At 42.0% G+C, this 22997-nt stretch overlaps 1 protein-coding gene across 1 annotated transcript in view; it reads right to left on the bottom strand.

The window, feature by feature from the left end:
• The window catches only part of LOC145392737 (tRNA (34-2'-O)-methyltransferase regulator WDR6), a 50676-nt gene that overhangs the window by 26877 nt on the left and 802 nt on the right, over positions 1-22997 (bottom strand). Inside the window, exons 2-4 of the mRNA XM_080267035.1 lie at positions 10431-10626; positions 8411-8846; positions 7334-8213 (exon numbers count right to left, since the gene is read on the bottom strand). Coding sequence (XP_080123161.1) covers positions 7334-8213; positions 8411-8846; positions 10431-10626 — 1512 coding nt within the window. The remainder of the gene's footprint in view (positions 1-7333; positions 8214-8410; positions 8847-10430; positions 10627-22997) is intronic.

The raw sequence follows: 22997 nt of genomic DNA, 5'->3' as shown, positions 1-22997 counted from the left end.
CTGGTTTTGTGATAAGGAGAGGTAGAGTGAGGTGGTTTGGGGATGTGGAGAGGATTGGGGATGATAATTGGGTGCAGAAAGTGAGAAATGTTAATGTTTGGGGTAGGGCTGCAACAGGCAGACTGAAAAAGACCTGGGACATGGTCATTAAGTGAGACCTCAGGGAAAAGGGACTGAATAAGAAAACTGACAAAAATCAGGCAGCATGGAGAGCCGCCATCAGGTGACCAAGGCCGATGCATGCAAGTATGTTGGAGTCTTCAAGAACGAAATGAAACGAATTTGCTTACTAATGTATCTGTCATAGAACAAACTGAACTGTTTACTTGTGATATAAGCCTAGATCCCTGATCATGAACTCTATCTCATCAACCAACACAGGAAACTAGGAATTTATCCACTGCACTATACTTGTCCGGAAAGTGGGCGTCTGGAAAGTACGGGGATTACTATCTATCTATCTATTGCCAGACACCTCAATTCCGTTCGGGGTGGCCACAAACAAATCGCCTCCACGTCACCCTGTCCCCCACCATTTCACAGCCCTGCTCCCAACTCACACCCTCCTCTCTCATATACCTCTCCACCCCATCCCTCCATCTCATCCTTGGTCTCCCCCTCCCTCTCCCCCCCTCCACCTCACTCACATACACTCTCTTCGTCAGTCTTTCACCCTCCATCCTCTCCACATGGCCAAATCACCTCAGTGTATTCCTCCTAACGCTTCCTATCACATCCACATCCACACCACAACGCTCCTTTATATTCTCATTTGTCAGCCTGTCTCTCCATGTGACTCCACAGGCTCCTCTTAAATAACTCAGTTCCACTGCTCTCACTCTTGCCTTGTGTCCTTCCAACAACATCCAAGCTTCACTTCCATAAGTTAGAGTTAGTATTACAATACTGTCATGTAGTTACTTTTTCACTTCCATGCTCACTTCCCTGTTCCTTATCAATGCTTTCAAGGAACCAGCAACCTTTCTTCCCTGCTGTACCCTATCAAGCACTTCACCCTCCAAACCTCCATCCTTATTCATCACACGACCCAAGTACTTAAACATACTCACATTTTCCAATTCCTCACCATCCAACCTCACTGTATATTCACTGACTTCACTTCTCTCAAAGACCATCACTTTACAATTCCCTACATTCACTTTTAGATTCCGTTTCTTACACACTCTCCCAAACTCATCCACCAAGCCTTGCAGCTCCCCTTTGTCTTCACTCAACAACACAGTATCATCTGCAAACAACAGTACAGGGGGTTTCCAAACACTACCCTCTCTCACCAGGGCCACTCCAACATCCACTACCCTATCTTGTACCTCTTTTATTACCCCATCCATGTACAGACTGAACAACCATGGAGACATGACACATCCCTGTTTCAACCCAACTTTCAAAGAGAAAAATTCACTCAGTTCACCATCCACACGCACTGCAGCCTTAGCACCATCATACATACTCTTCACAGCATTCAACAACTTCCCATCTACTCCATATATTCTTAATACTTTACTATATACTGTATATATATCCATCCATCCATCCATCATCCAATCCTACATTGCTCCATGAGGAGCATAGGAGCCCAGGGCTAGGCAGTTGGTCCCAACATTTAAGATGAGAGTGACCAGCCTCACTCATCCCTGAGTGGCATTACATGAGCAATCAACCCCAACCATCCCTTGGATATAAACCTTCACCAGCTCAATCCGACTGAAGTGCAATAATTACCCACTAAACCACCAGGTGCTATAATTTAGTTATATGGTTACCACCCAGCATAGTAAATGGTTTCCTGGTGTTCAGGAAACCATTTGGCTTGTCACTCAGTGTAGAGTCACCCATAGGCATAAGGAAGAGGAAAGAATGAAGGAAAGAACGACAGAAGAGGGAGTGTAAAGTCACCCGTAGGCAGAAGGACAAGGAATGAATGAAGGAAATAAAGACTGAAGAGGATGGAAGGAAAGAAGGATGGAGGAGAGAAAAGGGCAGACACCCGACAGCAGCACTACATTGAGTGAGTGGATGGTAAGCACCCCCACCTACCACTTATATATATATATATATATATATATATATATATATATATATATATATATGTACAGTATATATATAGTCATCGTCATCAGCCGTTTGAGTATCCACCGCAGGATCGGCCTATCCCGACTGAAGTCAGGACGATACAGCCAATGTATCTCTACCACGTGGCTTAGGCTGTCTGGTAGAGATTGTATGTAGGGTGAGAAGTGCTTGTAAGTGTACGTGTAGTGTTGGAGTGGCTTTGGATGCGTGTGTAGTCTGTGAACCAAGTATAATCAGCCCGCACGAGCCAACTGGGTGCAAGCATACTTTACAGTAAGCGACACTGGTTCAACCACAGCACCCCTTGTGTCCACCAATGCAGTATGTGGCCGGGTGAACACTCCAAAAGTTTACTACCCTGGCAAGGCGCGAACCCTGGTCCACCCACGTACGAAACGCACACTCTACCACTGTACCACGTAGGCTCCATATATATATATACATAGTATATAGTATATAGTAGTAGTGTGATGAGTAAGGATGGAGGTTTGGAGGATGAAGTGCTTGAAAGAGTACAGCAGGGAAGAAAGGTTGCTGGTTCCTTGAAAGCAGTGATAAGAAGCATGGAAGTGAGCATGGAAGTGAAAAAGTTACTACATGACAGTATTGTGATACCAACTCTAACATATGGAAGTGAAGCTTGGACGTTGCTGGAAGGACACAGTCAAGAGTGAAAGCAGTGGAAATGAGTTATTTAAGAGGAGCCTATGGAGTCATATGGAGAGACAGGCTGACAAATGAGAATATAAAGAAGTGTTGTGGTGTGGATGTGATAGGAAGCATTAGGAGGAATACACCGAGGTGGTTTGGTCATGTGGAGAGGATGGAGAGTGAAAGACTGATGAAGAGAGTGTATGTGAGTGAGGTGGAGGCCAAGGATGAGATGGAGGGATGGGGTGGAGAGGTATATGAGAGAGAGGGGGGGGTGAGTTGGGAGCGGGGCAGTGAAATGGAGGGGGACAGGGCGACATGGAGGCGATTTGTTTGTGGCCACCCCAAATGGGATTGAGGAATCTGGCAATAGATAGATAGATAGATATATATATGTATATTACCCTGTGTCCAATAAGCCCATATCATCAGTGAGAGGCCGAGTGCCGAACATACGAGGCTTATGATTAAGGAGTTGGGGTGAGGTGCTGTTAGCTGTAGTCCACCTAACACAAATACTCAGTTTGTGTTACTAATAATATTATTAATACAGTAATACAGCACAATATATATCATACAAAATGATGTCAAACTTCTAACAGTGTTATTGAAGACATAAAATAAAGGCTAGGCTTATGGCTGTAGATTGATGAAGCTTAGAACATTTCAGCATACCTCCTTCCCCGAGCAAACATAACCTACGCAAGACATTGGTACATTTTTTGTATTGCCAGTACTGTTTCTACCTTAACAATTGTGCTAACTTTAATACATCAGTAAACTATATGAATGGGAAATGTTCCTAGAAAGGCCAAAGAATTTAAATAACTAGTTGCCATTCGCATTGGGCAGACAAACAATAGCAGCAATGGTGCCGCACCCCAGCTGCCAAATGCGGCACCACAAAACATCACAGCAGACACAAAGTAGTTTTGAATGTTACTCCTAGTTTTCAAAACCAAAACAAGCAACACAGGACACACCACACAGCTGATCTTGTCAAAGGTAGAGTTTATGATATTCTAGCATTTTGAATTTACTTTTGTCAATAACCCATGGCTCAAAACCAACGTAGACACTGCTATAAAATTGCATTCAAACTCAGTGTCACTGAGTATCCAAAGGAACATGGCAATAGGGCAGCAGAGCAGTACTTTGGGCTGCCATAAACAGAAAAAATTATACAAGCTTGGAGAAAACCAGAGCAGCAGATGAGAGATGCTAGACATAGTAAACACAATCTCTGTTGAGAAACTCTAAAATGGATAGAAACTGAAGAACTAAAAACGTAGGTATTATATGATACGGTAGGAGTTTGGCCAATGCAGTACCTACAAAATGATAATGAACCAAACGAGACAGATTGCAACGAACAGAGGTATCCTATGTATCCTGGCCAGAACAAAAATATCACAAAAGATGCCGGATGAATATGAAGATAAAATACTGTAGTTGTTAAATCATTTAACCTTCTCACGCACAGACACAAAACGCATCAAAATGGTGTTAGGATGAAGAGTAACCAATGATGCACTCTGACTCACTATCAGTGGTGGTCTGAAGGGATGCTGATTAGGCAATTTTGGACAAAAATTTTCACCAAAATTAAGTTTTAGCATGAAATGTGCCAATCTTTGGTGTATCATAGAGGAGGGTGCCTATTTCAAGGTTAACACTCTCAAATACTGTAGTCGCCTTTCTCTCAGTTTCTGGTGAATGGGGGGGGAAATTTGGTGATTTACTTGAATACTACTGGTTGTATTGGATTTCTGGAAACATCTAGACATATGCTTAGCTCTTACATGGTGTGAGCAAAATTTTGCACTAGGATGTAGGGAAGTTATTTTCACTGTTGAACAACATTATTCTCACTGCATATGAGTGCTTCTACTCATCAATTTTGTGAGTTTTTCTTTAGCTTATTGTACAGTACAGTATAAACATCAGTGAAGATGTTGGTATACAACTTATATCAATATAACCAATTTCTGGGGCAAATAAAATCCATGGGAATGTTTTCTATTGTGGGCGAGTCAACCTGCCGTCACGGCAATTTCTCTTATCGTGTCCCACAAACATACAGAAATTGTTTGAAGACAGTGATGATTCAGTTTCTGATTCAGAGAATGCCAGGAGTGAGGGATTCATTTGGATGACAGCAGTGATGATCAGTTTCAGGCTTTGGGGATCATGATTTACCGGTACCTGACTTTGATGATGATGATTTGCTGGGCTTTGATGATGATGATTAAAACATTTATGAGAGGCTTATATTTTTTTCTTAATGTTATTCACTATATTATCAGTTTATATTAGCACTTTTTCCCCTGTTGCTTCCTGTGTACTAAAATTCAATGAAATATTGGTACAGTATTTGCTTTTACTGATGCATTGGCATGACTCTGGAATTTATTTCTGGATGCTTTGTACTGGCTTTTACTGAAATACTGATATTTCCTGTAAATGAATGTATTCAAGTTGCAAAGATTTCATTCACATTTACTGTATTAGTTTTTACTTCTTGCCCTGTACCAATTTTTACTGAAATACTCACATTTCCTTTGTTTGCATATACTGGACTACAGGAATGATTTCAAATTTATGGAACTGCACAGTATTTTGCTGCTTGTTTTGCACAAGTGCCAGATTTTATGGAAATATTTGCTTTGCCTGGATGAACCGCAGCTGTAGGTATTTACCCAGATTTAGTGTGTTGGTATTTTGCTTGATGTAGTGCTGCCTGCTTCTTCCTTAGCCTTTATCATTCTTTTCTGTGCCTGCTCTCCTCTCTTCTTATTTCTCCCATCTTTCCTGTCACTTCTTATTGCTTTTCTTTCCTTTACAGGTGGCTTTACACTGAGTGACAAGCCAAATGGTTTCCTGTAAGCCAGGAAACCATTTACAACGCTGGGTGTCAACCATATAACCAAACCATACATGCTCCCTATGTGTCAACAAGTGGGTTGGTGGAGGGTTAGTGCCCCTCCCTGTAAAACAAATAACTCAAAGTCAAATGACCACCCCTTACAGGATTATGGTGTCTGGCAATAGATAGATAGATAGTATTTTGCTGCTTCCTTTGTGTGTGTTTTTGCTGATATATTGGGATTTGCTTTGTCTGCATGTATGATATGAGGCTTTATTTACCAACAAGTATTTCTGTTTTGTTGCTTGCTATGTACCAGCGCTCACTGATACCAGCAGATTTCTGTTTGGCTACTGAGAATTTACTGTAAGTGCAGATGTTGTTCCCCCCAAAAGCACTGAAATAATTTTCAGTATGATGAAATGTACTAAAATTCCTTTTTTCCAAAAAATGTCCCTGTAAAACAGGGGTGCATCTTACAGGCCAGCAAATATGGTATATTGGTTATGTTTATGCTGTACTATGTATAATGAGTGTCTAATGAACTTCTTAATGCTATAAGTAACATGCATATGTGTTTGTACAATAATCACTTTAAACAGTTATCTGACAAACTCAGGGTACTGTGCATACCAGTCCTGTGTACCCAAGGATATGTTTTTTCATTATAAAACCTCACATTGACAGACCATGACTTTATCAGTCTATTCTCTCCCTCTCTCTCTTAAATTTTTCTCCCATTTTTCCTCTTCCTCTTTCCTCTCCCCCTCCTGTTACTTCTATCTCTCCCTCTAATTCATTTTTGAATCACACTGATTGATTACAAAAGAAAACACTAAAAGAAAATTCAATGGATGAGGAAGTCCACAAGAAACTTGCACCCCTTGTCCTCTTATCACCAAAACAATGTTCACAAATGCCAATGCTGGCAATTTTGGTATCACTGTGGCTCTCAAAAAGAACTACCTACTTTTGCTCTCTCTCTCTCTCTCTCATAAAACCTTACATTGACAGACCACAACTTTATCCCTCTCTTCTCTCCCCCCTCTCTATTTTCCTCCCCCTTATTCTCTTCCTATTTTTCTCAATTCCTTCTTCCTATTCTCCTTCTGTTACTTCTATCCATCTCTCTTATTTATTTCCAAGTCACATTCATAGGTTATAAAAGAAAACAATATGAGAAAATTCAGTAACGGATGAAGTATACAAGAAACTTGTGTCCCTTGCCCTCTCATCTCTTGCCAAGACAATGTTTACACAAGCCAATGCAGGCAATTTTGGCCTCTGTGCAGCTCTTGTAAGGAGTTTTACTCTCTCTCTCCCTCTCAATCCTGAAGACAGGGTGCAAGTGGAATGATATTTCTGTGTAAATGTGGGCCCACCACGATTGCCCCCCCCTCCCCTCCTTTTTAAGACTAAGGGTGATGATGATGTAAGGGAAATCCTTGCATGCGATCCATGAATAAAGATAATTGCAATGTTTCTGCAGTGTTGAAAAATACATGACCTGAATCCGTGCATCTCAAACTGTCAATGGCTGGACAGTTGGAAGAGCGAAGCGGGTGAAGTATGACCTGACGGTTATCTGGGGTATGGCCCCGATTCTATAATGAATCATCAGTTTTCAATTCATTGATTATCGGGGTATGCCTGCACACCAGTTTTGGATGTGATAGACTATGAAAACTGTAGCATATTAAACAACTATACTGTATAACCCACCTAAGTACAACAATATTACATTGCCATACAAGGTTGCCAAAGCTGCAGACTTTAAGTCTTGACTGATCTGCAGCAAAGCATAGTTCTTCAGTCTTTCATCCTCATACTGTAGGCACCAAGAGAATGAACGGCAGTTCCACAAGTACAGTCGCCCACTATCCATTATGACTAATGGTTGCTTCTTTCCAATCAATGCCACACACCTTGGAAAGTCTTGCTTGTGTATCTTGCTTGTATAATGCAATTCTCCTTTGCTCTCACTAAAAAGTGAGAGATTTATTTTTTCATCAAAACTATTTTCACCAGTTTCAGAATCATGCATCTTCTCTGAGCTGTGTGCATGGTTGCTTGAGACATTTATGTAAGATAAAGCACTCTCATCTTTGACAACTGAGAGTGTTGTATCATTCCTGTTATAAGGTAAATTACGTAGTTCCATTATGGGAGATTCTTTTCTGCCTAAATACCAAGATCTAACACTGCCATCTCCAGCCCCGGTCAGCAATCTATCTGCACTCTCATCTGCAGTCACACTCCATATACTAGCACCATCATGAGCTTGCCAAGATGTTACAAGTGTTCCTTCATCATTCCAAATGCAAATTTTAGAATCTTCACCAACACTAACAACACATGCGGGCAGGATGAGAGACCTCCACACTCTTGCACCATGCCCATAACACTTCAATCTTTCCACAACTTTAGAATCTTTCCAGTTATGTTCCTTCTGCTCTGAGTGTATAGGATAAACATTTTTTATGGATTCAGAAGCAACATGTTCTCTTGTCTCAGTAACTTCCCACACTCTTACACTCCGATCATCTGAAGTTGTTGCAATCAGCTTTCGTCTAGGGCAATAGTTCACTGAGAAAATAGAACCCTGTAACACAGAAATAAAATATGTAAATACTGCACAGCATTAATCATATCCTCGGCTCTTATTCACTTATAGTACATTCACAGGATCTATGATTTAATCTACTATTTGTCATCAGATGTCGAAATACACGAAAACAGTGTTTAACTAGTGACCTTTAAGTCAATGACACAGAAATACTACACTAAAACATTGCTCACCTGGTGGCCTTTTAGTCTATGATATGGAACATATCTGCCATACTTGTCCAGTGTGCCACAAGGCCCCCATATCAATACCTCCTGTGCGACAGTTCCAGCAAGAAGCACAGCACTCTCCCATGACCCCGTTGTCATTACAACGCAGCCAGAGAAAAGAACACACTTATCTGCACACTCTGCTGTTGCAACAATATCACAATAATTGCACTGGGCTTTTTTCATACATTCATAAGACTGTGAACTAGAATCAAGATTATAGTTCCTTTGGCTGAATCTGAATGTTGTTAAACATTTATTAATTAAATATTTATCGATTATAAATTTATATCTCAGAAGGGAATTGTGTGCCAAAGCAAGAACAAGATGTGACAAATCTTTTTCCCAAGCAGCATCAACAATCCAATCCATGAAGCTTGTTTCTTCCAGAAGGACATGACTGAAATAAAAATAAAATTACTGTACTGTATATACAATTCTGAATACACTGCATATGATGTTAACCCGCCCCGTCCCGGAGATGTGAATTCACGTCCTCACATGATGTGCACTCATATCCCGGAGACGTAAATTAACACGGCAACATTGCAAGGACATTGCAAGGTCCCTAATTTGCACGATTTTCAATTTTTGCGAGTGATTTTTGGCACGTATGCACGGGACACCTTCCTCTACAAGATGCCAGGCAGGGACAATGCCTTACCCAGCATGACCTCCTCCCCCCCCTGCATGACCTTTTCTCAGCAATTCACCTGTTATCAGTGACCTGGCCAGTAAAGCCATGTCATGCCACGGTACGAAATTCAGGGCCAGAGTGATTCCCCAATCGATGACAATGTGGAGGACAAACATTACAGGAAGAAACAGTCAGAAATGATGATCAGGTAATATGGCAAAAAAAAAGTCAGGAATGGTGATGAGTTAGTGAGTGAAACAATGCTTATAATGCCTATATTACTGTTTGAAAACCAATATACTCTCATACTACATATAAATTCGTACCAAATAAATAAATAAATACCGTTTATGAGTGGTGTAGAATAGTTATCCTCCCATAGAACTCGTTTTCTTTGCAGCCAGCCTGATAGTGTGATGAGTAAGGATGGAACTTTGGGGGATGAAGTACGTGAAAGGGTACAGCAGGGAAGGAAGGTTGTTGGCACACTGAAAGCAGTGATGAGAAATAGGGAGGTGAGTATGGAAGTTAAGAAGTCACTGCATGATGGTATTGTGATCCCTACCCTGACGTATGGAAGCGAGGCGTGGACCTTGCAAGAGGGGAACAAGTCAAGAGTGAGAGCAGTGGAAATGAGTTACTTGAGAGGAGCATGTGGAGTGACATGGAGGGACAGGTTGACGAATGAAGAAGTGAAGGAACGTTGTGGGGTAGATGTGGATGTGGTTGAAAAGATTAGGAGAAATACACTGAGGTGGTTTGGACATGTGGAGAGGATGGAGAATGAAAGACTGACTAAGAGGGTGTATGTAGGTGAGGTGGAGGGAGGGAGAGGGAGGGGTAGACCGAGGATGAGGTGGAGGGATGGAGTTGAGAGGTATATGAGGGAGGGGGGGGTGAGTTGGGGGGAGGGGAGTCAAATGGTGGGTGACAGAGTGACTTGGAGGCGTTTTGTCTGCGGCCACCCTTTGCGGGATTAGGGCGTCGGGCTATAGATAGATAGATAGACTGATAGAAAACCCTGTAAGGTAAGGAGGTACTCCTACCTGGATCGAGTATTTTAAACTTCAGGTGAGCGATTTCTCTATGAATTTTCGATGTTTCTCACCAAAAGCGGATGTTTGAGCCAAAAAAAAAAAAAAAGGTCCAAAAATGTCGGGACTGGGACATACCACTGCCCAGAAAATGTCGGGATGGGGCGGGTTAAAAAAAAAAAAAAAAAAAAAAAAAAAAAAAAAAAAAAAAAAGGGGGGTATAAACTGGGTTAAATTAATGTATATTTCATCATAACCATGAATGTATATGAAAACAAGTAAAAAGTGGCAACACATTAGTTCAAATACATACCATTTATTTTGAGAAGGGGTGAAGCTAAGTACTGCAAGACTCTTTTGACCAAACACAGCCACTACCCACATGGGACTCTGAGGTGTGGTGTGTATCTGCAACTTAACACCATGAACCACAGCAGCACTAAACACCTGATGACTGGTTATTCTTCTTCCACTGATGACATTATGAATGTGAAGATGCTGGCCCTCTCCTGAAACCAAGGGTTAAACAGTTCAAGGTGGTGGCCAGATCAGTAGAGAGTTGGCCTGCAGTCCTAATGAACTGAGGTCTGAATCCCCACTAGGACAGGGAGCAGTTTAAGAATTTTAATTTCACTGAAAAAGCAGACTTTACTGATCTACCTGATGACTCGCTGATATCATCATCATCTGGACCTCCCTTCCCACTCAAGGGCAGGGTAGGAGTTGTGACATCCATACAGCCTAAGTTTGCCCAACTCTTTGGGCCACGCTTCCATTCACTCATAATTCAAATTCAGGCCCACGGAATCCTGGCTCCATCATACAGGCCAAATAAATTTCACCATGTTCCATAGCTTCACATATACCTATCTGACAGAGTCAATTCAAACACTGACATGTTAAAAAGGGGTGCCAAATCCCTGATTATGCACTTCTCTGCACAAAATTCATCCAGCCATCTCAGTCTCTTGTCAGTTCCTTAGCCTCATCAACTTCCATACCTCTCTTCCTCACACACTCATCCACCATATCCCTACACCTTGTTCTTAGCTTAACTCGTCTTCTCCCTCCTTCAAATTTGCTCAGAAGTATCTTTTTCACTACTCTATTGCCATCCACTCTCTCCACATGACTATACCACCTCAGTACAATCTCTTTGATTCTGATGTCCACAGACTTTCTCACTCTGCATCTTCCATGAATCACATTATTCCATATCCTATCCACTCTCTGTACTCCACATACATTCCTCAGCAGTCCCATCTCCACTGCTTTCGTTCCTGACTTTTCATTTTCATGCCACACCATGGTCTTCCATATGTTAAAGCTGACACTATCACTCTTTCATGTAAGCCTCACGCAGCTACAACACTCAAGCCTCGGTTTTTTTATCAAGGCCTTCATAGCATCAGCTCCTTTCCTTCCTTGCGTCACTCTACTTTCCATGTCTTTTGCACATTTTCCTCTCTTTTCTATCACTGTACTCATGTATTTGAACTCACTCACAAATTCCAGTCACTTTCCATTCACTGCAACATCACATTGGGAGTCCCTTTCTCTCTCAATAACCATCACTTTACTCTTTTCTACTGTACATTTACTTTCTAGGCATGATGCTCACAGACATCTACAAAACTCTGCACTGGTCTACCAAGCTCTTGTCCAGTATTATCAATAGCACTGCATTATCAGCAGACAACAAATTTGAGATATTCCATCCATCGCCATTCATTACCAATGCCATCCCTCTCTCCACTACTCATGTTTTTACTTCTCTCATCACCCCATCCATATATATACTGAACAATCATGGCGACATCACACAACCTTATAGCACACCCACACTGATCGTGAACCAATCACTTAGACGCCCATTTACCCTTACACGTGCCTCACTGCCATCATAAAAACTCTTGGTGGCACCTAGCAGCTTACCATCTACACCGTACATGCATATAACCTTCCACAATCCTTCCTTGTCTAATCTGTTGTATGCTTTTTCCAGATCCATAAATGCCATAAACACCTTAAAGTCCTTCTCCACACCTTCTCCACTATCTGTCTTACTACAAATATCTGATCCACACATCTGCCACTTCTAAAGCCACCCAGTTTGTCACTCACTAGGACTTCTGATCTCTCTCTCTCTCTTACTTTCTCTATAATAATTCTTCCGTATACCTTCCCTACCACACTTGATAGGCTTATGCCAAGATAATTCTCGCACTCACTTTGCTCATCTTTATATTTGTACAGGGGTACAATCAATGCCATTTTCCACTCTACTGGCACAGTTTCACTCATTCATGCCACTGACATGTAAAAATAACCCTGCTAATACCAATACATCAGTCCTGTATGAGACAGCCCTTGCATGTATTCAGTATGCATGGTGGATGTTAGTGCCAAAGTGGCATGTGGAAATGTACGGACGTAGGACTACTGGGCCATGGCAATGGGCTGTGAAGCCTATGACCAGAGTCAGACACATAAAAATTGTTAAAAATGTAAAAACATTAAATACCATACTGACAAAGCTATTTTATACCTGGATAATTTATTGTAATACCGTATAGTACTCACACAGTTTGTATGTATGTAATAACAAAACTCTGAACTCTGACAAACATTTTAAATGAAACTTTACACACTCAACTTATGCAATGTTGCCTATTTTTTTCCTTCACATTTTTCATTCTTTTTCTGTGTCTGCCCTCCTCTCTTCCCATTTCCCCCACTGTTTTTGTCATTTTTATTACTCTACATTTCTTCTCAGGTAGCTTTACATTCTGTGACAAGCCTAGTTGTTTCCTGTAAGCCAAGAAATCATTTACAACACTAGGCAAGGAGAGCATGTGGAGATTGCCAGGCATGAAAGGATTGAACTTGCTGGTAAGTCTCTTGAGTTTGTGGAGGAGTTTTGTTATTTGGGAGATGTTATGACCTGAAGGTGGGGCAGCAGCTAGCTCTGTGGCTAGAGTGAGGAGTGGTTGGAAGAAGTTCAAGGAGCTGTTACCTCTCCTGACACTGGGAGGGCTCTCCCTCCATGCTAAGGGATTTTTGTATGCGGCATGTGTTAGGAGTGTAATGCTGTATGGTTGTGACGCCTGGGCAGTAAAGGAAGAGGATATTTGCAGGCTCAAACGTAAAGAAATGGCAACGAATAGGTAGATGTGCGTGTGTCCTTGAGTGCAAGGCCTGGGGGGGGCTAGGTATATGATGGATGAGCTGAGAGGTAGGATGGGACTGGAATGTATTGGTGTTGTGATGAGAAGAGGTAGACTGAGATGGTTTGGGCTTGTGGAGAGGATGGGGGATGATAAATGGGTGTAGAAAGTGAGAAGTATTAACCCCTTAAACGCGGCCGTGTACAGTCGTTCCCCCCCGAGTGGCGGGGTTGTATCGCGGTCTGAGTACCTGTAGGAAAATATTCGCCAAAAATCAGAGATTAACCCTAGAACATTATACTTGGTACGGCAGATAGTACTTACATTCAGCTTTCTCCAGAGACAGGTTTTGAGCCTTCGTGGACTACCCAAGGACTTGTGGAGACTTGCAAAGTTGGGTAACCAAATCTTCACTTTCACACCTCCAGCAACCTGGTTTCCCCTCTACCACAGCCTCATTCTGTCACAGTAAACTTTATACTACAACGTAAAGGTAGTTAGGAATCCGTATTTGTACAATAAGCACTGAAAATAAGGCTAAAATCAACGAAGCATACGGCCGACATGCACTGTGGCGGCGGTTTTCCCGTCACTCAACAAACATTTCCTTTTTCACAGCTAAAAACATGATTACTACATTATTTTCAATCATATTACTTCCCAAAAGATCACCACGGCGCGCTTTTTATTCTGCCTTACGCCCGCCACTTTATTCTCGTTCCTGTCGGCCGCTTGCACTGACTGGGAAGAGCTAGAACTCGCCATAATGTCACTTTGAAAGCCTGCAGTAAACTGACGCTAAACAGGGGCAAACCGTGAGAAAAAAAGCTAGTGTTACAACTGGGGAAACAAGCGTTTCCTATTAGCATAAACTGCTTGTGAGAGGAGAGCGCAGATTTACAGTTCTGAGCACTCAGAGCGCTGCCATGTATCACAGCCAGGCTGGCCGGGCCGTGGTGGGGGGGGGACTGGGGGAAAATGCGATACTTGGCAACAACTGAGGTCAGTAGTACAAAGGTATAGTATGCTAGTTGTAGCTAGAGGGTGGTGGTACTGATAGACAATACCAGCTGGAGCCTGCTTGCCCGCGGTTATTCAAAATTTACTAGAATCGCAAATGCGACGCTCTGCCGTTATGTCCTTTTTGCCGAGCGTCGCAAACGAGACGATCCGTGTTTAAGGGGTTAATGCTGGGGGTAGGGCAGTGAGAGGCAGACCGAAAAAGACCTGAGACGAGGTCACTGAGTGTGACCTCAGGTTTAAGGGGCTAAATAGGGAAGCTGCCAGAGATCGAGCAACATGGAGAGCCGCCATTAGGTGACCAAGGTCAACACATGCAAGCATGTTGAAGCCTTCAAAAATGAAAACGAAACACTGGTAACCATATAACCAACCCATACGTGGGGTGCGATGAAATACCAAATCAGCGGTCATTTACTGAATCGGCAGTTTTGATTGGGAAATATAATTCTCATCACCATATGGGTTCAAACATACTTAATTACCTGAAATCTGGTTGAAATTTTATGCTTAATTTAACTGCTAATAAGAAATTAGGATTCAGATCGAACATTAGCTAAAGTTACCAGCAGTGTTTCGTCTTCAGCTCAACAACTTGCCTTGACAGACTTCTAGTTTGCATAAATACTGATCTGACATGCATATACATTTATTTGCACTGTAAATCAATATTAATGCAATACAGACATCTGTCATGATGTGCTGGTCATCTAAAGAGGAAATAGTTGCTAACTTAAGCATATTTTCACTCTGAATCCTGATTTTTTAATTACCGGTAGCTAACGGTTAAATCAAGCGCACTTTTTTGCCCAGATTTCATATAATCAGGTGTGCATGACCCTATATGGTAAAAAAAAAGATATAACATTTTCCTATTCAATGGGCCAATTCGGTAAATGACTGCCTATTCAGTACAGTGATTCACCACATCACCCAGACGTGTTCCCTACACATCAACAAGTGGGTCACTCCATTGTAAGGAATATTACAATTGACGACAAGTTACTGAACTATTTTCAGTTATATCTGCAAAGTATGCAATATAAACAAATGGTTTTTGCATGCTACATTACCAGCACTTCACACCACATCATACCGCAGTCAGATTGTTTATGTTTTAATTTGGATGTTTTATAGATTTTCAAAAGTTACGTGAGGAATGTTACCGTGATACTACCTCCTCTTGTAGTTTGCATAAGTAATTTCAGTAAGTATCAAGGAGTGCTTCATATCAATAATAGGTAAATAGATAAGGATCATGACCATACCCAGCAAATTTGATTATACCTAATAAATGCTGTGCTGTTAAGGAAAATGTGACTGTCACACATGTTACTGGCAAAGTGAGAAACTTCACTTGTGCAATTTTTCTTGAAATATGATTATACAATCAACTCTTATTACAGTTACAGAAATTGTATCACATACATATTTTCTGGTTAGGAGGGCTGATTGGAGGTTAGTGAGGGATGTTAAAGTTATAGGAAGTGAGGAGTGTGTGCAGCAGCACAAACTATTGATTTGTGATATAGTGCTTAAGGAACGAGTGATGAAAGAGGACTTATGTACCCAGGAGGAAAATATGAAAGCTGGAAAACCAAGTAGTAAGGGATGCCTTCTATAGTGAGATGAGGAGAGTGGTGGCTGAACAGGAAGCCATAGACAGAGGCATTAATGGACAGTACAGAGCCCTCAAGAACAATCTCTTGAGAGTTACTGATGTAATATGTAGTTGGACTAGAGGCCCACCAAGACATAAAGTAACTTGGTGGTGGGATGAGGGTGTAGAAGCTGCAGTTAAGGAGGAAAAAAAAAAGGCTTTTCTGGGAATAGAAAAAGGGTGGTAACAAGGAGGAATACTTGACTGCCAAGCGTAGGGCTAGAAGAGAGGTATACAGGGCGAAGTCTGAGTCACAAAGACTTTTACTTGATAACCTAAATCATGGGGAAAGGAAAAATATGATATTTAAGGTGGCAAATCAGATGAAGAGGGATAATCGGGATCTTATAGGTAAGCAGTGTGTGAAGAATGATGATGGAAGGGTAGCTGTGAACAGTGGGGATATTAAAGATGCATAGAACATTATAACTGGTTGTTGAATGAGGAGTTTGACTGGGACAGGGAAGGTTTGGAGCCGGCAGATCTAGTGTTTGGCCCTTGGCCACTGATTGATGCTGCTACTGTGAGTGAGCCAATACGCAGGATGCAGGCGGGGAAGGCAGCATGTGTGTCGGGTTGACTGCCGAAATGTTGAAGGCCTCAGGAGATACAGGGGTGAGGTTAGTCATTGATCTGATAAATATGATTATATATGAGTGTGCTGTCCCAGATGACTGTTGAAGAGCGTAATTGTAAATGTGTATAAAGGGAAGGGCGATGCCCTGGAAAGAGGATATTATAGAAGTATAAAGATTTTAGATCAGATAACGGAGAGAGTTCTAGAAGGTATGGTTAAAGAAAGAGTGAATATTGATGAGATGCAGTTTGGGTTTATGCCAGGCAGGGGGACCACTGATGCCATATTCATTGTTCGACAGCTTCAGGAAAAATATATTGGGAAGAGAAGGGATCTGTATTTTGTTTTTGTTGGCTTGGAAAAGGCCTTTGACAGAGTCCCTAGAGAGGTGGTGAAGTTGACAATGAGAAAGCTTGGCTTGGAGGAGTGGCTGGTTAGGGTGGTTATGGCCATGTATGTGGGTGCTTGCACCCTGGTAAGAGTGAATGGAGATTTGAATGATGAGTTTTCCGTGAATGTTGGTGTGCATCAGGGGTCAGTTTTGAGCCACTTGTTGTTTATCATGGTACTTGAAGCCCTCTCATGGCACTTCAGAAACGGACTCCCGTGGGAGATGTTGTATGCTGATGATTTGGTGTTGATTGCAGAGAACGAAAGGGAGGCGGAGGAAAGATTGGAGAGATGGTATGGGGCATAAGGGCTTAAGGGTAAATGCTGATAAAACAAAAGTGATGATATCTAAGGTTCACGGCAATACTGTCAAAGACCAGGGAAAGTGGCCATGTGCAGTTCGTCACAAGGGCGTGGGAAGTAATTCCATCTTGTGTAGTGTTTGTGATAAATGGGTGCACAAGAGATGTAGTGGTATCCGAGGTAGACTGCGAGATAATGCTGATTTTATGTGTGCAGCGTGTCGGGGAGAGCAGGTGGTGATTGTCAGGCATGAAAGGATTGATGTTGCTGCTCTTGAGTGTGTGGAAGAGTTTTGTTATTTGGGAGACATGTTGTGTGCTGGAGGTGGCGCTGGAACTAGCTCTGTTGCTAGGGTGAGAAACGGTTGGAAGAAGTTCAGGGAGCTCTTGCCTCTCCCTATGTGCTAAGGGGTCTTTGTATGCGGCATGTGTTAGGAGTGTAATGCTGTATGGTAGTGAAACCTGGGCAGTAAAGGAGGAGGATATTTGCAGGCTCAGATGTACAGAAATGACAATGATTAGGTGGATGTGCAGTGCGTCCCTGTGTGCAAGGCCTGGGGGGGTTGGGTTTGTGACGGAAGAGTTGAGGGGTAGGATGGGACTGGAGTGTATTGGTGTTGTGATGAGAAGAGGTAGATTAAGATGATTTGGGCATGTGGAGAGGATGGGGGATGATACCTGGGTGCAGACAGTGAGACATGTTAATACTGGGGGTGGGGTTGTGAGGGGTAGACCAAAAAAGATGTGGGACGAGGTCATTAAATGTGACCTCAGGGTTAAGGGACTGAACAGGGAGGCTGCAACAGATCATGCAGCATGGACAGCCGCCATTAGGTGACCATTGCCAATGCATGCAAGCACGCTGGAGCCTTCAAAAATGAAAACATGGACAAAACATGTACTGATGTGAAAGTTACATGGGTAATAAACTAACCACAAAGTGGTTGGTGGGGGCACTCACCATCCACTCACTCAAAGTAGTGATGCTCAGATGCCTGCCCTTTCCTCTCATCCTTCTTTCCATCCTTCCTCTTCTGTCTTTCTTTCCTCTTTCTTCTGTTTAATGGTGACACAATACTGAGTGACAAAAAATGGTTTCCTGTACACCAGGAAACCATTTACTACCCTGGGTGGTAACCATAAAACCAAAAAATGGCATCTGATGGTTTAATGGGCAAATAAGGCACTTCAATCGGATTGAGCTGATGCAGGTTTATATCCAAGGGGTGATTGGGTTTACTGCTCACGTAATGCCACTCGGGGTTGAGTGAGGCTAGTCACTCTCATCTTAAATGTCAGGATCAACTTTCTTAGTCCCAGACTCCTACACTCCTCATAAGGCAACACTAGATTAGATGATAAATGAATGAATGAACTAATCAGAAGACAATGCTTGTTTAAGTGACATCAACATACCCAAGTGACATCAACAACATGACATCAACACAGACTACTTGATCAAGGAGGGAAAAGTCACCCTTTTGAATGTATGTACCAGCCTTGATACTCGAGGAGTTGTTAAAAGCCTGCACAACCATGTCCTCTGCTATCTCATCTCTGTCTGGGTTGTCAGGGAAATGAAACTGAGTACGGTATGACCCATTCTGTTGATGCATCCCTCTATCTAAGGTAATTAAGTCTGATTATGCCCTCTTCAGGCACTGACTCAATGACTGCAGTTCATAATGTCTAGACAACTTCTTGGTTGCATAACGAACCAGTGCCGTACAGTCATAAACACTTATGCTAAAAGGGGACAGGGTAGTCTGACATCAGAGGGCAAGTTAACTGCACACGTTTGCCCCATAACTCCCCCTTTTTACCCCCACAAAACCACCGATTTGTTAGGCGGATGGATTGGAGATCTGAAGCTTCGCTCTCTCTCACATCTTGGCACATGTATTATTAATAAAATTTATTCTACTATTAGGTGCATTATTACCCATATACATTCACTTTCATATCAGTGAGAAGTAATTATAGAGGTTTTGGCAGATTTCAATAGAATGACTCAGTTATATAGAATTTTTTTTTCCAAATACAGTATTTACTTGTCTTCTAAATGATACACTTGTACAAAAATCTAAATAACAGTGAAAAGTTATATGACTACTAGCCTTAAAAGTCCCACTCCAGCCTTATGTGGGAAGCCACATATCAACACATCCACTTGCTCACTCAACCCATCCAACACTCACCCTTCTCAGCCACCTGTGTGACCCACCAAGCACACCAATATTGGCCATCCATCCCGCCCATTCACGAATGCCACCCACAAAGCTCATCTAACAGTGCCACCCATCACATCTACCCACCCACCCAACCCAACCACCCACCCAAAGCACCCTGGCCATACAATCCTCTCAGCCACCCTGGCAACCCACTGTGTCACTACACACCCTGGCAACCCACACATTCTGACAACCTATCTTGCTCACCAACCACGGTCACCCACCCTCCTCACCCACGAATGCCACCCACCCTGCTCACCCAACAATGCCACCCATCAAATCAACCCACCCATCCCTCCCACCGTACCCATCCATCTCTCCCTGAATTCAGTGTAACTGCAGTGATTTCCTGTTTAAAGCTGTATGTGAGAAATGTTACATCATTTTCCAGTAAAGTTCCTCATGCTATGCATGTAACGTGTGTGACAGAGCATATGGCTTACCAGAGTCTCTTACAAGATATCACAGGGCTACATTAGTAGGGTACTAGTATGCCTATTTATAATACAGTAATCCCTCCAATAACCAATGTAACAGAGCCCAAAGCATGTCCGGAAATTGGGTTTGTCCAGGAACTGGGAAAATGCCTCCTGGACAGGTATGTATGGACCCTAACCCAGCCTAACTTGGAAAACCACCTACATAACTTCCTACCGGACATGCAGAGAACCTATTTAAGACCCTATTCACACAAATAAGGGACAGAAAGCATGAAATAAATGAAAAGGAACCAGAGAATGAGGAATTAGAAGTAAGTATGGAAAATATTTAGCAGTGTACTAAGTACTTACAACACGTCTGTGGCTGTTATGAAGATTAACCTGCCTCCTCTAAGGCTCTGGCAGTGGTGAAAATGCCCTTGAAGCATGTACAGTAATCCTGTGTTGTGCTGCACTTACTCCTTTGCACTGTGAATTATAATTGTTTAACACTGCACATTCTGTTCTTACTTGTGCTACATCAGTTGCAACCACCAGTTTGCACTCTGCACTTAATCCTTTGCACTCTGAATTCTAATTTCTTAACACTGCACAACACTGTAAATTGGTCAAGTGGTGAGGTATTGCAGTTTATTCACTATTCACAAAAACAAGCATGTGCGGCAGCCACTGCGACAAGAGTCTAGTCAGGACAGTAGTTAGGTGGTAACTGGGGAGGGGGGGAAGCAGGGGGCCGCTGTACAACATGCAAAAACACGGCTGTTCGGCACCGTGCACGAAGTTCAAAGTACAGTTGAAAAAGATGTCGGATTTTTTTTTTTTTTGCTTTTTTACGTTTTTTGGCCATTTTGGGGTTCCAAAGGCCTGGGCCCAAAATACCCGGGAACTGGGGTGTCCGGGAATTGGGCATCCGGTTATTACAGGGATTACTGTATAAAATTATGTTACTTTTCTCCAATTCGTAAGATGTGGATGGGAAAACTGTTAAAAAAAACGTCACACATGTTACTCCTGAAACACAGTGAAATCTCGAATTTCGATGGACATGCGTACCGAAAAATCGCATCAAAATTCAAATCATCAAAATTTAAATTGAACTTCTTGTAGGAAAAATTAGTTTGGGTCCAGGGCCTGCGAACCTCACTACATAAAATCATGATTTTTTTTCCTACACCCGCTGTAAACATTATGAACTATAACTGTAATCAAGTAACTGCAGTTCTGCATTGTATTGCCATACTGAAGTGTAGAATATGGATTTTTGCCTTGTCAGCAAGGGTATACTTGGTGTATTTCTGCCCCTTCCTGTATTCCCTTTTCTCCTTTGGCTGCGAAGATTTAGAGGTGTCAGGCTGCTTTCGTCTAATACCACTGCTACCCGAGAAGCACTCTTCCTTGCCATCTTGAAACAGGTAAGTTGCAACGAAAATACATACAACGAAATTGCAGCGAAATGCACGTCCACAGTGGAAGGTACAGGCTCAAACTGCAGAGCTTGGCTGTAGAGGGCATGACAGTTGCAAAATGGCTGCCAACAATAGAACATCGCATTGTGCATGGCTTGTTTTGGTTGGAGTCGGGCCCCAAGAGCATCGAAAAATGAGATAGGCAGACCACACGAAAATGCATCGAAATTAGAATAGTTGAAATCTAAACCATCGAAATTCAAGATTTCACTGCACCTCCACTTCAAGATCGTGCCACAGTCTGATCGCAAAATATATGTAAACAACTGTAATGACAATTACAAAAATAGACGCTATTTCAATAAAAGCCACTGACGGCATTCCAAACAAATATGGTACGATACATACTCGAGTTAATGATGTTAAAAAAATCACTCATTTCGGCATGAATTTTTTACAGTGACATGGTAGGCTACAAGAGTTTCAATGCCTTGCTCTTAGTAGACAGAAACTTTTTCCATCCAGATTCATAAAATTCAATGTTTAAGCTTTAAAATGATATATAGTCTATATATTTTTTATCAATTCTGAAACTGATACTAAAGGTTGACATTTCCACGGAATGACCTAAGTGGGTTTGCGGAGGGTTAGCATCCCCTCCCCGCAAAACATCAAACTCAAACAGCCACCCGTTACAGGATTAATGGATAAATAGACACTGATAAGAGTAATTTAATTTAAAAATGGCATTCAAAGATGGTGTCCATCTGTCTTCATACACCACAAGAGGGTGCCTGTCTATAAAGAAACACTATTTGTTTAAATGCTTTTCACCAGTTTTAAGAGAAATAAAAAACACTGATACTTGAAAAGGCAACCAAAATTTACTTAAAGAATCCCATGAACAGCTAAGATATGGAAAAGAAAAGAAAGCTGCAAAATAAGCTGGTCCTATGTCTCCTTATGGATTACCCTTCATTCATGATACCAGTCTGGTGGTGCTGCAAACATTTTTGACTAACATGAGTGGTGACCAGACTGGGCATATTCCAGATGAGGCCGCACTACAGACTTGAACAGGGCATATGAATGCTGGAATATTTAGGTATTCAAAACACCTTTCCTTATAATTTCGGTAAATTTTTACAAGCTGCCAATACACCACCCCAGGTTGTGCAGTATATTTTCTGGACCTAACCTAACCAAACCTAACTGGTCAAACTTTACATGTATACCTCACGCGATTTTCGACTTTTCGTTAACATTTTCCAGTAGATTCGGTCATTCTAAGAATCTTTACTTCTATGACATTTCTCTCGAAAATTGATAATAAACAAGTTACACATGACTTATTTCCACCAATCACAGACGAGCGCACATTGCATCAGCCAATGAAATTCATCCTCAACGAAGATGAGGATACTGAGTAAGGTATGCTTCTAAGTTAGGTTAGGTAATTTTGACAGGTTAGGTTAGGTAATTGGTGGTAGGTGGTGGCGACCATCATCCGCTCACTTGATGTAGTGCTGTCTACTTCCTTCACTTTTATCACTCTTTTTTTGTCTGTCCCCTCTCTTCTTCTTTCTCACCATTATCCACTCACTTGATGTTGTGCTGCTTACTTCCGCCTTCACCAATATCACTCTTTTTCTGTGTCTGCCCTCTTTTCCTATCTCTCCAATCATTC

Source organism: Coenobita brevimanus, chromosome 23 (genome assembly GCF_032717465.1).
Source record: "Coenobita brevimanus isolate Jiangsu-jjx chromosome 23, ASM3271746v2, whole genome shotgun sequence".
NCBI lineage: Eukaryota > Metazoa > Arthropoda > Malacostraca > Decapoda > Coenobitidae > Coenobita > Coenobita brevimanus.
The sequence above is the reverse complement of the archived record's forward strand: the minus strand, read 5'-3'. Positions and strand labels throughout refer to the sequence as shown.